The sequence below is a fragment of the Nycticebus coucang genome, chromosome 12, assembly GCF_027406575.1.
Source record: "Nycticebus coucang isolate mNycCou1 chromosome 12, mNycCou1.pri, whole genome shotgun sequence".
Lineage (NCBI taxonomy): Eukaryota > Metazoa > Chordata > Mammalia > Primates > Lorisidae > Nycticebus > Nycticebus coucang.
In genome coordinates this window covers 96,782,787-96,798,943 of record NC_069791.1, presented here as the reverse complement: position 1 = coordinate 96,798,943, position 16,157 = coordinate 96,782,787, and the positions used below count along the sequence as shown (strand labels likewise).

Below are 16,157 nucleotides of genomic sequence, written 5' to 3'. Positions count from 1 at the left end.
CCAGGTGTTGGGAAGAGACTTGCCACAAAATATGGAATATAGTGACAGACTCCACGTCCTAGTTTTTGTGTGGTGATGAAGTCCACTTCTTTGTTCAGATTGCAGAGCACCCTGTGGTAACATCTCTGTTCACATGAAGGCTGTCCACCACAGCAAATAACTTTTTTTGTTGTTGTTGTTGCAGTTTGGCCAGGGCTGGGTATATGGGACCGGCGCCCTACCCACTGAGCCACAGCCGCCGCCCAACTTTTTTTTTTTTTTTTTTTTTTGCAGTTTTTGGCCAGGGCTGGGTTTGAACCCTCCACCTCTGGCATATGGGGCCAGTGCCCTACTCCTTTGAGCCACAGGCGATGCCCACACAGCAAACGACTTTTTTTTTTTTTTTTTTTTTTTTTGGTAGAGACAGAGTCTCACTTTATGGCCCTCGGTAGAGTGCAGTGGCCTCACATAGCTCACAGCAACCTCCAACTCCTGGGCTTAAGCGATTCTCTTGCCTCAGCCTCCCGAGTAGCTGGGACCACAGGCGCCCGCCACAACGCCCGACTATTTTTTGGTTGCAGTTTGGCCCGGGCCGGGCTTGAACCCGCCACCCTCTGTATATCGGGCCGGCGCCCTACCGACTGAGCCACAGGCGCCGCCCAGCAAACGACTTTTAAAACAAGTGTGCTCATGGCTTGGTGCCTGTAGCTCAGTGTCTAAGGCGCCAGCCACATGTACCAGAGCTGTCGGGTTTGAATCCAGCCTGTGCCTGCCAAACAACAAAGACAACTACAACCAAAAAATAGCTGGGCATTGTGGCGGGTACCTGTGGTCCCAGCTACTTGGGAGGCTGAGGCAAGAGAGAATCACTTAAGTACAGGTGTTAGAGGTTGCTGTGAGTTGTGATGCCACAGCACTCTAGCCAGGGCGACAGCGTGAGGCTCCGTCTCAAAAAGAAAAAAAACAAGTGTGCTCATGAAGAAATTTAGGAAAGGAAAAATTTACCACCCTTTTGCTGTAATTTTTGTTTTTTTTCCTGAGACAGTCTCATTCTGTAGCTTGGCTAGGTTAGAGTGATGTGGCATCATCACAGCTCACTGTAGCCTTAAACTCCTGGGCTCAAGCGATCATTCCACCTTGGCCTCCCAGGGTGTGGGACTACAAACGTGGGCCACCGTGCCCAACCCAGGCTAATGTTTAGGCGAGACATTTTAAAGTTGAATGTAGGTGTAGGTATTCAGTGTGTTTTGCTGATATCCGAGTCCTAAAGCTTCCTCCTCTGGAAGGAAGGAAGGAGCAGAGGAGTTCCTGCTCTGTCCGCAGCAGCAAAGAGGCAGGTGCACAGTGGGTACACTGGCACCTGTGTACCAACAGTTCTTGGGAGGGCAGGCTGCACTGTGCTCCCACCCACTGAGCAGTGTTCTTCAACTTAATAGAAAATGCTGAAATGACTAATGTCTTGTATTTCTCCCTTTGTCAGTTCAGATGCCTTTAAGCTTAGGAGGCGCGCATGTGCATTGGCCTGAGATGGCCTCTGAAGTGGGAGCCTGGGAATCAGCTCATGTCCTCTGTCCTGAGTCTGCTGCAAGTGATGTGGGCCTCCCTCTATTCTGGGGTTGTGGCTTATCTGCTGAGCAGCTTGCAGTGTGACCATATGTCTGTTAAAATAACGTATGATTTTCTAGTTTATATACAACATGCTATAAATAATGGTGTCATCATAGCTCACAGCAAATTCAAACTCCTGTGCTAAAGAGATCCTCTTGCTTCAGCCTCCCTAGTAGCTGGACTACAGGCACCCGCCACAATGCCAGGCTGGTTTTTCTATTTTTAGTAGAGAAGAGATCTCCTTTTTGCTCAGGCTGGTCTCAAACTCCTGAGCTCAAGCAATCCATCTGCTTCAGGCTCACAGAGTACTAGGATTACAGGCCTGAGTCACTGTGCCTGGCCTCAGATTTTTAAAATAACTTTACTTTTGGGGTGGCGCCTGTGGCTCAAAGGAGTAGGGCGCAGGCCCCATATGCCGGAGGTGGGGGGTTCAAACCCAGCCCCGGCCAAAAACTGCAAAAAAAAAATAATAATAATAACTTTACTTTGTAAAATTTAGGAAATAGGCTGGGCCCAGCGGCTCACCCTAGCACTCTGGGAGGCCAAGGGAGGTGAATTGCTTGAGCTCACAAGTTTGAGACCAATCTGAGCAAAAGTAAGAGCCCCATCTCTACTAAAAATAGAAAAACTGAGGTAATAGGATCACTTGAGCCCAAGAGTGGAGGTTGCTGCGAGCTATGACACCATGCCACTCTACCCAGGGCGACATGTCTTAAAGAAAAATTAAATAAATAAAATTAGGAAATAAAAGCACAAAGAAGAAAATGAAAACCATTAGCTGAACAGTTAAGATCACAAATAACATTTTGAAACCCTGCAATTGAATTTCTATGTGTTCTGGGAGGCTGAGGTGGGTGGATTGCCCTGAGCTCATAGGTTGAGACCAGCCTGAGCAAGAGTAAGACCCTGTTTCTAAAAATATCTGGGCTGCTTTCCCGCTATGACAGCAAGACTTGGAGGTCACCCCCAAGTCTCCCCATAAAGTTGTGGTGGACACCTGTAGAGCCAACTACTTGGGAGTCCAAGGCAAGAGAATCACTTGAGCCCAAGAGTCAGAGGTTGCTATGAACTATGATGGCCCTGTACTGAGGCTGACAAAGTGAGACTCTGTCTCAAAAAAAAAAAAAAAAAAAAAAAGAAGTCCAACATGTCCAGAGCTATTAAGAAAAATTGGGATGGCACCCGTATCTCAGTGTGTAGGGCACCAGCCACATAAACCCAGGCTGGCTAGTTCCAACCTGGCCTGAACCAGCAACAGCAACAATGACAATGCAACAAAAAAATTGCCGGACGTGGTGGCAGGTGCCTGTAGTCCCAGCTACGTGGGAGGGACTTAAACCCAAGAGAATCACTTAAACCCAAGAGTTTGAGGTTGCTGTGAGCTGTGACGCCATGGCACTTTACCAAAGGTAATGTAGTGAGATTCTGTCTCAAAACAAACAAAAAAATAAAATTGGACATTGGCCCAAGGTTATCCGTGGATTTGGCGGTCCCCCCTTAAGCTGACACCTTAGGGTAAATGGCACTTTTAGTCCAAAGGAAGACCCTTGGCTAAAAATTTCCCCCAGGGTCTCAGGCCCTTCAGTCCTGCAAAGCAAAGAACAGGGAGGACAGCCTGTGGCCAGTAGACATCCAATTCTGGTCCAAGTCTTGGCATGGTGACTCCATGTTGTGCCCCCAGGGGCACCTACATCCTCCTGTCCTGTCAGTCCCACCCCTGCTTGTCTATCCTTTCTGGGGCTGTTTTGAGGCATCCTCAGCTAACATGCCACACAATCTTGCACATGCCTGTCCCAGGTGCATTTAGATGATACTGTGTAAGCAGGAAGCTTGGTGGTGAGCTTTCAGAAGTTTGTTTATATTAAAGTACAGGAGTAGCTCCCTCCCTTTGTACCTTAGTACTGGAGTCATTCAACACCATCTGGTTTGTCAGTCTAGTAAGATGGGAAAATAAATATGCAGCATGACTTTCAAAGTGATCACATTGGCATTGACAGATAATTTTCTACATCTGTTAACTTTTATTTATTTATTTATTTTTGGAGACAGAGTCTCACTTTGTCGCCCCTGATAGAGCGCTATGGCATCATAGCTCACAGAAACCTCAGACTCTTAGGCTCAAGTGATACCTTTGCCTCAGCCTCCCAGGTAGCTGGGACTACAGGCGTCCGCCACAACACCTGGCTATTTTTTTTAGAGACAGGTGTCTCACTCTTGCTCAAGTTGGTCTCGAACCTGTGATCTCAGGCGATTCACCCACCTCAGCTTTCCAAAGTGCTGGGATTACAAGCATGAGCCACTTCGCCCAGCCGGCATCTGTTAACTTTTAGAGAATGAACAGAATTCAGGAGCTTGATGTGAGGCCCCATCCAGACATAGACAGGAGGAGCACAGTTGAGAGCCTCCTGTGTGAGGGTAATGTTCTTTCTAAAAATGTAACAGAAAATATGGGTGGCGCCTGTGGCTCAAGGAGTAGGGCGCCGGTCCCGTATGCTGGAGGTGGTGGGTTCAAACCCAGCCCTGGCCAAAAAAAAAAAAAAAATGTAACAGAAAATATATTTATGGCAGTAGAATTAAGGAATAGGAAAACAAAAATCTTTATTGGACAAAGCATAGAAGAAAACTAATCCTTTACAGCCAGGTGTGGTGGCTCAGGCCTGTAATCCTAGCACTCTGGGAGGCCGAGGCAGGTGAATTGCTTGAGCTCAGGAGCTTGAGACCAGCCTGAGCCAGAGCAAGACCCTGGCTCTGAAAAATAGCCAGACATTGTGGCGGGAGCCTGTAGTCCCAGCTACTTGGGAGGCTGAGGTAAGAGAATCACTTGAGCCCAATAGTTGGAGGTTGCTGTGAGCTATGATGCCACAGTACTCTACTGAGGGTGACAAAGTGAGACTCTGTCTTAAAAAAAAAAAAGAAACTAACCCTGTGCAGAGTTGTGTCCATGGCCTATGATTGCGCTATGTTCCTCGAGCAGTCAGCATGCGCATTCTTGTCCCCCGATACGTTCTCGCCTTCCATCTGTACTCTGTCCTGTCCCACCTCCCCAGCCTTCCTCTCAAGACTGGGACCAGAAGGGACAGGAAGCTCCTGGAGCCTGAGCAATGTGGTACCTGACAACATCTGCTCAGGACCTTCTGACCACTGGAACACAGCTGGCTCAGTCCTGTTTCTTATTTGTTTTCCCCAAGTGTATGGTTCTCCCGGTGTTGCTGGTACTGACAGGTAATGATGCTGCCTTGTCCCCATAGGAGGAGGAAGGTGATGATGGCGACCTCTCCTCTGGCCCACTGGGGACAAGTCACAAACTGCCTCCTGTCCCTGCCTGGCACCATTTCCAACCCCGCTATGTGGACATGGGCTGCGCTGGGCTTCGGGATGCACACGAGGAGAACCCTGAGAGCATTCTGGACGAGCATGTGCAGCGGGTCCTCAGGACACCTGGCTGCCAATCGCCTGGGCCTGGTCACCGCTCCCCTGATGGTGGGCACATGGCTAAGATGGCAACAGTGCTTGTGGGCGGAACCTCTGGGCACAGTAAACATCTGCCTAAGTCAGCGGCGAAGCTGGACACGGCTGGCCTGCACCACCATAGGCATGTGCACCACCACGTCCACCACAGCACAGCCAGGCCCAAGGAACAGGTCGAGGTTGAGGCCACCCGCAGGGTTCAGGGCAGCTTCACATGGGGCCCAGAGCCACATAGCCACGGAGCCAAGCCCCGCAGCTACTCAGAGAGTATGGGTGCTGCCCCAGGCGCCGGTGACAGCCTGGCCCACAGGTGAGTGTGTGCAGCCAGCCACATGCTTTGGGGGTTGGAGTTGTGGTCCTCTCTGCTGAGCTTGTGGTGGTGAGGTGCTTTGCCAGTAGGTGATCAAGGCCAGAACTTCCCTGTAAAACTTATAGGAAACCCGTGGCTGCTGCCAACCAGCAGGGCCCGGCTTCTGCAGGAGGTTCTCTAGCCTGGTGGGGTTCCGGACACAGAGTGGGGAATGTCTGGGCTCAGAGGAACAGGCTGGGCTGTGGATGGAGTCAGCTAGTACCCTCAGGGGGAGGCAGAGGTCCAGGTTCATCCCTTCCCCAGACAACACAAGAGCAACGATGGGAGCCACCTTGCAGAGCGGGTCAGAGGCTCCCTCAGACAGCACATGGGGGGCACATCTGGCAGCCCTGGGAGGTTGTGGGAAGACTGGGGGGTGACCTGCAAGTCTTCCTGTCACAGTGCGAAAGCAGGCGTGCCCTCCAAAAGAAATGCCAAGAAGACTGACTCGGGGAAGGGCGCTAGTGTTGAGGTGCCTGGGCCCTCTGAGGACGCAGAGAAGAACCAGAAGATCATGCAGTGGATCATCGAGGGCGAGAAGGAGATCAGCAGACACAGGAAGGCTGGCCACGGGTGAGTGCCTGTGCCCCGTGGGAGCTGAAGCAGGCATCCGCTGCAGTGGGGCCGGCTCCTGGCACCCGCCCTTTCTGCCAGTATGGTTAGGGCTGTGACACAGCATTAGTGTGAGAGCTCTGATCCCCACCCTTCCACCTGAGGCCTTCTCCCCACAGCAGGCTCTGTGGTCCTGTTGGCCCCCTGGAGGGAGCTGTGTGGGGGAAGGTGAGGAGGGAAGCTGTGTGTCCCCACCCAGGGGAGGGTGGCTGCTCTCACCCCACAGGTGGGTCGCACAGCTGCTCCCTGGAGGTTATTTTTAGGCTTGTGATGTCTCCAAATGAGAATGATCTAAGTCACCTGGGAAGCTCCACCTATCTCTCCAGACAGAGCCAGCCTGTGGGAGAAGCCTACTTGTTCTCACCTGGTCACCCTGGCCACTGGGGAGCTCTGGGCTAGTCTGAGCACTATTCTCCCAGAAGGGCAAATTTGCTGTGGGCTGTGTGGAGTGAGGCCCCAGACGCCCAGGTCCAGCCTGTCCGCATAGTCTACATAGGTTCATCTCTGGGTGTCACCCTGTTATGTGCCTTGTCCCTGTGTGTTCACACTGTTCCTGTGCCTGGCAAGAGGGCCAGGGCCCCCCAAAGAGTAGGTGCCCCCTACATGGCTAGAGGCTTGTCAGTCAGAAGTACAAAGGCACTTCCTTCTCTTCCCATTTCCCTGATCTGCTCCCTTTGCCGGGAGGATGGCCAGCGCAGACCTCCCTCCCTGTTACTTGGCAAGATGGCACAGTGCCAGGGGCCACTGTGGGCTCTGAGAGAGCTGAGTACCTGAGGTACAGCACCCACCATTGTGCACAGCCTACCTTGCAGGAGCCTCCTGAGGCTTCCCTGTCCAACTTCAGCAGAGTGGGGTGGAGCTGGACTTTTCTTGCTATTTCTTTCGTGGGTGTTTACAAGGAGCGGGCCTGTTTTGGTGCTCCCCACCACTGAATGTTTCTGTGGTTGGAGGACAAGAGCACTGGCAGAGGCCGTTCCACAGGACTGGCCTGGGGGCCATGGTGCCATTGTCTTTGTTCTCACCTGGGGGCTTGTGCACCCAGGCCCTCTCCTTGGCTCCTTTGTCTTTGGTCTTTGTCCTTGGGCCTGGGCCTGCCTTCAAGGTACCGAGCCCCTGTCTAAAGCCACCACCATAATGGGGCCAGGCCAGTGTTTTTGCTTGGACTCTGACTGGGGAGCGAGGCTGGGGCTCTTGACGGTGCAAGCCTCCTCGGTGTCAGCAAGGGAGGCCATGGTCTCATGCAGGGTGGGGAATCAAGAGAAATTATATGTTTAGAATTATAGCATTTATGCTAAGGACTTAGAGTATTTATATTTTTCTTTCAATTTCCTATGTATTTCATGTTTTTTTACAATGAACACTTTACAATAAAGATTTTTATTAAAAGCTTTTCTTTTTTTCTTGTTTTTTTAGAGACAGAGTCTCACTTTATTGCTCTTGGTAAAGTGCTGTGGCGTCACAGCTCACAGCAACCTCCAGCTTTTGGGCCTAGGTGATTCTCTTGCCTCAGCCTCCCATGTTGCTGGGATTATAGGCGTCTGCCATAATGCCCGGCTAGGCTATTTTTTTTTTTTTTTTTTTGTTACAGTTGCTGGGGCAGGATTTGAACCCGCCACCCTCGGTATATGGGGCTGGCACCCTACTCACTGAGCCATAGGTACTGCCCTGAAAACTTTTTTTTTTTTTTGTAGAGACAGAGTCTCAGTTTATCACCGTTGGTAGAGTGCCGTGGTGTCACACAGCTCACAGCAACCTCCAACTCCTGGGCTTAAGCGATTCTCTTGCCTCAGCCTCCCGAGTAGCTGGGACTACAGGCGCACGCCACAACGCCCAGCTATTTTTTTGTTGCAGTTTGGCCGGGGCCGGGCTTGAACCCACCACCCTTGGCATATGAGGCCGGCGCCCTACCCACTGAGCCATAGGCGCCGCCCTTTTTTTTTTTTGAGATAGTGTCTCAAGCTGTCACCCTTGTAGAGTGCTGTGATGTCACAGCAACCTTTAAATCTTGGGATCAAATGATCCTCTTGCCTCGGTGTTTTTGGTTTTGGGTTTTTTTTTTTGTCTAATTTTGGTAGCGATGGGGTCTCAGTTTTGCTCAGGCTGGTCTTGAATTCGTGAGCTCAAGCTATCCACCTGCTTTGGCCTCCCAGAGTGTTAGAATTAAAGGTGTAAGCCACCATGCCTGGCCTAAAAACTTTTTTGAACAATAAAAATGATATATTTTTTCAAAGATGTTATGTAGTATACAATTTTTTATTTTTATTTTAGAGACGAGGTCTTGCTCTATTGCCCAGGCTGGAGTACAGGTGTATGTTCACAGCTCACTGCATCCTCTAACTCCTCTTGGCTCAAGTGATCTGCTCCCTCAGCCTCCCCAGTACCTGGGACAAGCATACTATTTATATGTCAGTAAAGCTGCTAAAAATAAGATATAAAAAGAATTCTAGCTTTGGCTCGGTGCCTGTAACTCAGTGGCTAGGGCACCAGCCACATACCCCAGAGCTGGCAGGTTCGAATCCAGCTGGGGCCTGCCCAACAATGACAACTACAACCAGAAAAAAAAATAGGCGTTGTGGCGGGTGCCTGTAGTCCCAGCTACTTGGGAGGCTGAGGCAAGAGAATCACTGAGGCCCAAGAGTTGGAGGTTGCTGTGAGCTGTGATGCCACGGCACTCTACCAAGAGTGACATAGTGAGATTCTGTCTCAAAAAAAAGTAAGAATTCTAGTCTGGTGCAATGGCTTATATCTGTAATCCTACCACTCTGAGAGGCTGAGATGGGAGGATTGCTTAAGTTTAGGAGGATTGCTTAAGTTAAGCAAAAGTTAAGACTGAGCAAAAGTTAAGACCCTGTGTCTACTAAAAATAGAAAAATTAGCTGGGTGTTGTGGTGGGCGCCTATAGTCCCAGCTACTCAGGAAGCTGAGGCATGAGGATTGCTTGAGTCCAAAAGTTTGAGATTGTTATGAGCTGTGATGACAGCATGGCACTCTACTTAGGGTGATAGGGTGAGACTCTGTCTCAAAAAAAAAAAAAAAAAAGGGTGGCGCCTGTAGCCCAGTGGGTAAGGTGCTGGCCACATACACCAAGGCAGGGAGGTTTGAACCCGGCCCAGGCCTGCTAAACAGCAATGACAACTGCAACAAAAAAAATAACAGGGCATTGTGGCAGGTGCCTGTAGTCCCAGTTACTTGGGAGGCTGAGGCAAGAGCATCGCTTAAGCCCAAGAGTTAGAGGTTGCTGTGAGCTGTGAGGCTACGGCACTCTACCGAGGACCATAAAGCGAGACTCTGTCTCTACAAAAAAAAAAATTCCAGGCACAATGGCTCACACTTGTAATCCCAATACGTTGTGAAGCCAAAGTGGGAGGATCTCTTGAGCCCAGGAGTTTGAGACTAGCCTGGGAAACATAGCAAGATCCCATCTATAAAAAATTTTTTTGTTAATTAGCTGAGCATGGTGCACATACCTATAGTCCCATCAGAAAAAACCAAGTCTGGCTCCGCTCCTGTAGCTCAGTGGGTAGGGTACCGGCCACATACACTGGGGCGCTGGCGGATTCGAACCTGGCCTGGGCCTACTAAACAACAATGACAACTACAACAGAAAAATAGCTTTGCATTATGGCAGGTACCTGTAGTCCCAGCTACTTGGGAGGCTGAGGCAGGCCCGAGAATTTGAGGTTGCTATGAACTGTGAGCCAGGGCATTCTGCCCGGTGACATAGTAAGACTCTGTCTCAAAAAAAAAAAAAAAAAAGTCTGTAAGAAAGCGATATTTTTATCATGTGTTCTAAGAAAGATATTCATGGGACTCAGTGGCTGGACAGGTATAGACCCCTGCCCTTTCCCACCCCTGGGGAGGCCAGCCCCTGGGGGGAGGTGGATAGAGACCTGCCAGACAGGATGGCCAGGGTGTTATCTGCTGCCACACACTCTTTTCTTGTTTCCAAGGTCTTCTGGGGCAAGGAAGCCACAGGCCCATGAGAGCTCCAGGCCTGTGTCCCTTGAGCGCCCTGGGGCCGTGCACCCCTGGGTTGGCACTCAGCTCCGGGCCTCTGTGCAGCCCTCCCACCTCTTCATCCAAGACCCCACAATGCCACCCCACCCAGCCCCCAACCCACTGACGCAGCTCGAGGAGGCCCGCCGGCGCCTGGAGGAGGAGGAGAAAAGAGCTAGCCGGCCACCTTCCAAGCAGAGGTATGGCCATACTGGACACCACAGCACATTCTGGGGCCAGAGCCCCCCAAGACTTGAGCCCTACCAAGGAGTCCCTCAGGGGAGCACATGGCTAGCAGCCCTGCTGAGGGGCAGAGGGCTGGACGGCAGTCACCCTTGCTCAGATGGGTCTGCTGCTCACAGTTCCTCCCATTTGAGCCTGGGTTGCATTAGAGACTGCAGATCCCCAGTGTGGTGGGAATAACTGGTTAGATGACCATTGGTTACTGAGGAGCCTGGGCTCAAAGGTGGGTGTCCTGGCAACCTGGTGACAACCACACCAGAAAGGGCCCTGAGTGGTACTATATGTGGGTGGGATGATACCTGGCTCCGAAATATGTAGGTTGGAAACTCTTCTGGGGCAGGGCTGTTTCTGCCCCAGCCACATGGAGACCCCGCTTTGTGGTGGCAACATTTGCTCTCCAGGCTGGAGCTGGCCTATCTGCCCTTTCTGCTGAGTCTTCCCAGATGTGCAGGGTACTAGAATTCCAGCAGGGTCTCTTAAGAGTGTCTGGGGGTCTGTATCTCTCAACTCAGGCTCAGGACTGTTGTCTCTCAGAGCCTGCTCTTGCCTTCAGAAGTGACCGTAGCTCCTCTTATCCCTCTGAGTCACCAGGTGTCTCTGTCTTTGGGGCACTGTGGGCTTTGGAGCCCTGGTCTGCTGAACCATGTCAGGGTGTGGATCCTTATGCACCACTCTGGGTTGTTGGAAGTTCATGGTGTATACCAGGCTCTGAGCTGATGCCAACTTTGGGGCCGGAAAGGGTCACAGTTACTTAGAACAAAAAGGGTGACCATTTTATGGCTAATGTCCCCCTCCCCCAACCTTATTCAGCCAACAAAGAACCAGAGTGCATGCTCTGGACAGGAGACCTGGCAGGGCAGACAGTATGGGGCCTGGCATGTGTCAGTGCTGGGACTTCTTAGGGTCATGAAGGAAGTGACTGAGGTAGGAGCTTTCAGAAGACAGGATTTATGTTTGCACTTCTGCCAATGCTGGGTGGCCTCATGTGTTAGTAGATGCTACTGTTTGTTCCCACTGAGCCACGAGAACCGCCCTGTGCCACGTGTCAAGATGTGATCTTCCTGCCACAGTTCAGGGGTGGCTCGTCTCCACTGTGAGGAAAACCCAGAACTGCTGGGTTTATTTGTCTGCCCAGGTGATGTGGGCTTGTGAGCAGCAGCAAAGGCTGGGTGGGAGGTGAGCAGGGGCCCTGCCGGCCAGGTCTGAGTAGAAATCATCGTTACGGTCACACAGTGTGCCCTAGTGTGTGTGTCTATGTGGAAAGGAGACACTGTACTTCGAGCCCCAGGATAGCAGGTCTTTGGCCTCCCTGGGTGCAGATGGAGCTGGCATCACACTCAGAGCCAGTGCCCATGTGGTCTGTGGGGACCCATGCCGGAGAACTGAGGAGGAAGTGCTGGGGAAGAGGCTGCAGACAGATGGTCTCCAGCAAGCGCTCTGTGGTGTGAAGACGCCCTGCCAGGGCAGATGAAGAGGCAAAGTTTTAGTGCCCCAGATCAGTTTCTCAAAATGTGTTCCAGGGAATTCAAGAGCTCATTGGCCAGATAACAGATTTGACATGCTCTGGACCAAATATGTAACACCTATTTTTTGGCCATCTCTGGCAGACCTTCTCTGAGGCTCAGTGTCATGTCTTGTCCACCTTCCCCAGGTGGAGCCTCCACTGCAGCCTCTCCCTCTATCATCTGCCCGTTGTCCCAGCAGTGCTGGTTGAGGCCTCTCAGGCTGGCGGCCAGCCAGTGCAGCCCCATTGACGCGGGTTGTTCCCTAGGTATGTGCAGGCGGTCATGCGGCGGGGACGCACCTGCGTCAGGCCATTGTGCCTGCCAGTGTTGAGTGAGGTGCCAGCCGTGTCGGACATGGAGCTCTCCGAGACTGAGTACGTGTGCCTGAGGGCCTCCCATCCCGCCCACCTTGGCCTGGGCATCCTGAGCCACATCCCACGGTGGAGCAGCTGTTCTGGGACAGAAGCTTGGGCACCACACATGGGAGCATCCATGGCTGGAGACGGTCCCCATCAAAGGAGATGCTGACCATCCAGTGTGGTATAGATGACCAATAGGCCCAAGAGGAGTCTTGGGCATGGATCCTCACATGGGAATTCACATGGGCATCACAGCCAGGCCTTGGCAAGGCAGAGACCTACCTCCTGCTCCATCTTTGCCTTCCAGAGGTCCCTAGCTGGGCCTGAGGACTTGCTGTTCCACAGCTGGCTGTCTTGAGTGGGGTCAGGGCTCCAGCCATGATCCCCTTGAGTAGGCATTGGGGTGCTTACCTGTTATAGTCTTGAAAGCACGTGCTAGCCTGGCCAGCACACCAGGAGCACTGATTGCTCAGAGCCTGGGAAGGAGAGGCCGTGCCATGTCCACACCCCATGCTGCTGTGGGCAGTGTAGACAGGGCTGGCCACCTCCTTCCTGCACTTCCACTCAAGATAGCAGAAGGAGTTTGCTCAAAGGAAGGGCTTTGAGGATGGGGGTCCCCAGGCCTCGCCCCCACTGTGCACGCAGAGCCTTTGCTCTAGGTAATCCCCCACGATGGAGCCCTCTTGGCTCAAGGACGCAGCACTGGGGGCAGATCCAAGAAAATAGGTGCCTGGGCACCTAGTTCACCAAGTGGATGGTCACGTTAACAAGGTGGTCCATGGGGGCTGTGACCCCAACTCTGGAAGCTTCTGGATGGGCTCCATTGGCAGGAACCCAAGGGCTAGGCCTGAGTGGGTCTGGACAGCTCCTGGAGCCAACAGGGAACCCTGCCTGTCACCCCAAGGGATTAGTGGCCATGCAGCACTTGAAAGTGAAAGGAGGCCGCCTAGCCTGTGTTGGGCCTCACATACTCTGAAGGTGCGCAGACAGGCCCTGCTGTGTTCATTTGAGATCTGTGCATCATTCTGTTTGCTCAGTCTTTGCCCTTTGAGTGTTTTTGAAGTTTGGGGGTTTGGGATCTTGCTAGGGTATAAGCAGCATCAGCCCCATCCCAGAGGTGGAGCCACCAGTCCAGGGCTTGCCTGGTCACCCTGAGGAGCCAGGACATAAGGTCCACTAGAGTTGGCCCTCAGAGGCCTGCTCTCACTTCAATGTGGTTGGTTAGGGGGCGCCACTGTGGTGTTCCTGGGGGAGCTGAAGCCCTAGCCATTAGGGGGTGGCAGGTGAACTGTGGAGAGATGCTGTGCTCCCCAGGGAGTGGTGTTGGTGCAGGACTGGACCCCAGGTTGAGAAGCTGTTGGGGAAGGACGAAGAGGGGCCCCTGGCATTCCTGGTGGTGCAGCTGAGCCACATGTCCTGCCCATCAGTTCCGGGCAGCCCAAGGCCCAGGGGAACCTGTGGGACTAGGCCTGAGCCCACCAGTCATGCTGTGTGTTTGCCCCCAGGACGAAATCACAGAGGAAGACAGGCGGCGGGAATGCCCAGGCTTGCGACAGCATCGTGGTGGCTTACTACTTCTGTGGGGAGCCCATCCCCTACCGGACCCTGGTGAGGGGCCGTGCAGTCACCCTGGGCCAATTCAAGGAACTGCTGACCAAAAAGGGCAGCTACAGGTAAGAATTGGGGCAGGGACACCTGCCGTGTGGGATCTGTGGCATTAGGGCCCAGGGTGCTGGCTTCCTGTCCTGCTCATCTGCTGGTGCTCATCTGCACCCGTCAAGCTGAGTATAGTGCATGGGTAGCACAGGGGTCAGGAGCCTCATCCTGAGGGCAAGGAGACAGACCCAATTGCTTGAGATCAGGAATTCAAGACCAGCCTGAACAAGAGCGAGACCCTGTCTCTAAAAATCATCAAGCATTGTGGCGGGTGCCTGTAGGACCAGCTACTTGGGAGGCTGAGGCAAAAGGATTGCTCAAGCCCAAGTTTGAAGTTGCTGTGAGCTCTGATGCCATGGCACTCTGCCCAGAGTGACAGAGTAAGACTGTCTTAAAAAAAAAAAAGCCAGACCAGGCGTGGTGGCTCATGCCTACAACCCTAGCACTCTGGGAAGCTGAGTCAGGTAGATTGTTTGAGCTCATGAGTTTGAGACCGTCTCTACTAAAAAAAGAAAAACCCTCTGAGGCAAGAGGGTTGCTTGAGCCCAAAGAGTTGGAGTTTGCTGTGAGCTATGATGACACCACGGCACTATACCCAGGACAATAGCTTGAGACTCTGTCTTTAAAAAAAAAAAAAGCCAAGCCTCCACCCCACCAAGGACCATCCTGGGCTGCTGAGCCCTTGAGGAGGGACAGAGGGCAGACCTGGCGAGAGGTCCAGGTCCTGGCCCCAGCAGGCTCCAAGAACTGGTTTCCTCTGTCCACTATGTGGCTGTAAGTATACTGGAGGGAGTGGCCACAGGAGGAAGCCTGGGCTCTGAGACTGGCCACATCCCACAGTGGAGATGGGGTCAACCCTGTACCCAGCATTCCTCTATGTGACTACACACACACACACACACACACACACACACACACACAGTCATTGCACCTGCTCAGTGCTGCACACACAGGGTGGTGGGTCCGTGGGGCTGGGCTTTGCATGGCCCCTCTGTCTCCGCCTGTCCCCATAGCCATCTGCCCACTCTTGGCCTTCTTGCTGTCTCCCACAGATACTACTTCAAGAAAGTGAGTGACGAGTTTGACTGTGGAGTGGTATTTGAGGAAGTTCGAGAAGACGAGGCTGTTCTGCCTGTCTTTGAGGAGAAGATCATTGGCAAGGTGGAGAAGGTGGACTGACCAGCTCTGTGCCATAAGAACACACCATTGCAGCACATAGCCTGTCAGAACCAGGGGCCACGGCTCGACACCTATGGCTCAAGCGGCTAAGGCGCCAGCCACATACACCTGAGCTGGCAGATTCGAATCTAGCCCGGGCCCACCAAACAACAATGACGGCTGCAACCAAAAAAAAAAAAAAAATAGCCGGGCTTTGTGCCAGGTGTCTGTAGTCCCAGCTACTTGGGAGGCGGAGGCAGGAGAATCACTTGAGCCCAGGAGTTAGAGGTTGCTGTGAGCTGTGATGCCATGGCACTCTACCATGGAGTGGTAGAGCTTGAGGCTCTGTCTCAAAAAAAAAAAAAAAAAAAAAAAACAGGGGCCATCCTTACGTGTGCAGCAGATGCGGGCACAGGGCAGTGCCAGGTGTGCTATATCTATATCTGGGTGGGCAGGGCCTCTGAGTGTCCTCTACTGAGGACAGCCCCTCATGCCCCACACCATGCTCAGAGAGCCTGGCCCTGCTGCTGGCCTCAGGCAGCCCACTGGCGCTCACATGTGGGTGTCCATTCTCCCTCTGGGACTTCCCTGTTCTGGTTCAGGCTCAGCCCCAGGCCTGGGTGCAGGGGGCCTACAGGGGTCTCTGTAAATTGTACATGTCACCGAGTGCCTTTAACACAGCGTGTCTCTTCCTGCCACTGTGTGAACCCAGCGACAGAGCACCTGTGCTTCAGTCTCCAACTGCACTGCTCAGTGGTCCCGGGTCCCCGCCTTCTGAGGGCCGTGTAAATATGTACATTTCTCAGGCCAGGGCCAGCAGGGGGCTGCCCGAGCCCGTTTTTCATGCAATGATGTGTACAATTAATTATCTTTACAAAGGTACTTGGATAATAATGAAATAAAACACTTTTGAACCTACTCTGTGGAGCATACTTTTTGCTGCTGGTGGGGCCTGGGCCAGTGGGCACGGGGCCAGTCTTAAGCCCCAGCAGTATGGAGGTCACTCTGGCCTCTGAGGGACATAGGGTGTCCTATAGTGTGATAGTGATAGAGCTACAGCATCAATGTGCTCTGGCTCTGCCTTCTGGCCCAGGGTGGGGACACCAGACCCCAGCCAGGAATCTGCCCAGGGTGGGCAGGGCCCCATCCCTGATGGAATCAGCCACAAGAGGCTGAGCTATGGCCAGAGTGGGTGGCCAGAGGGTCAAGCCAGGCAGAGCTAGA

The 16,157-nt window shown here is 52.7% G+C and overlaps 1 protein-coding gene across 5 annotated transcripts in view; it reads left to right on the top strand.

The window, feature by feature from the left end:
* Positions 1-15,851, top strand: part of AXIN1 (axin 1) — an 87,505-nt gene extending 71,654 nt beyond the window's left edge. For 3 of the 5 annotated variants that reach the window (XM_053554921.1, XM_053554920.1, XM_053554919.1), the window contains 6 exons: positions 4,836-5,365; positions 5,807-5,977; positions 9,967-10,212; positions 12,027-12,134; positions 13,625-13,792; positions 14,828-15,851. In XM_053554921.1, coding sequence (XP_053410896.1) covers positions 4,836-5,365; positions 5,807-5,977; positions 9,967-10,212; positions 12,027-12,134; positions 13,625-13,792; positions 14,828-14,954 — 1,350 coding nt within the window. In that variant the 3' untranslated portion in view covers positions 14,955-15,851. The remainder of the gene's footprint in view (positions 1-4,835; positions 5,366-5,806; positions 5,978-9,966; positions 10,213-12,026; positions 12,135-13,624; positions 13,793-14,827) is intronic. The other 2 variants (XM_053554923.1, XM_053554922.1) reach the window with 1 other exon arrangement.
* The last annotated feature ends 306 nt before the right edge of the window (positions 15,852-16,157 follow it).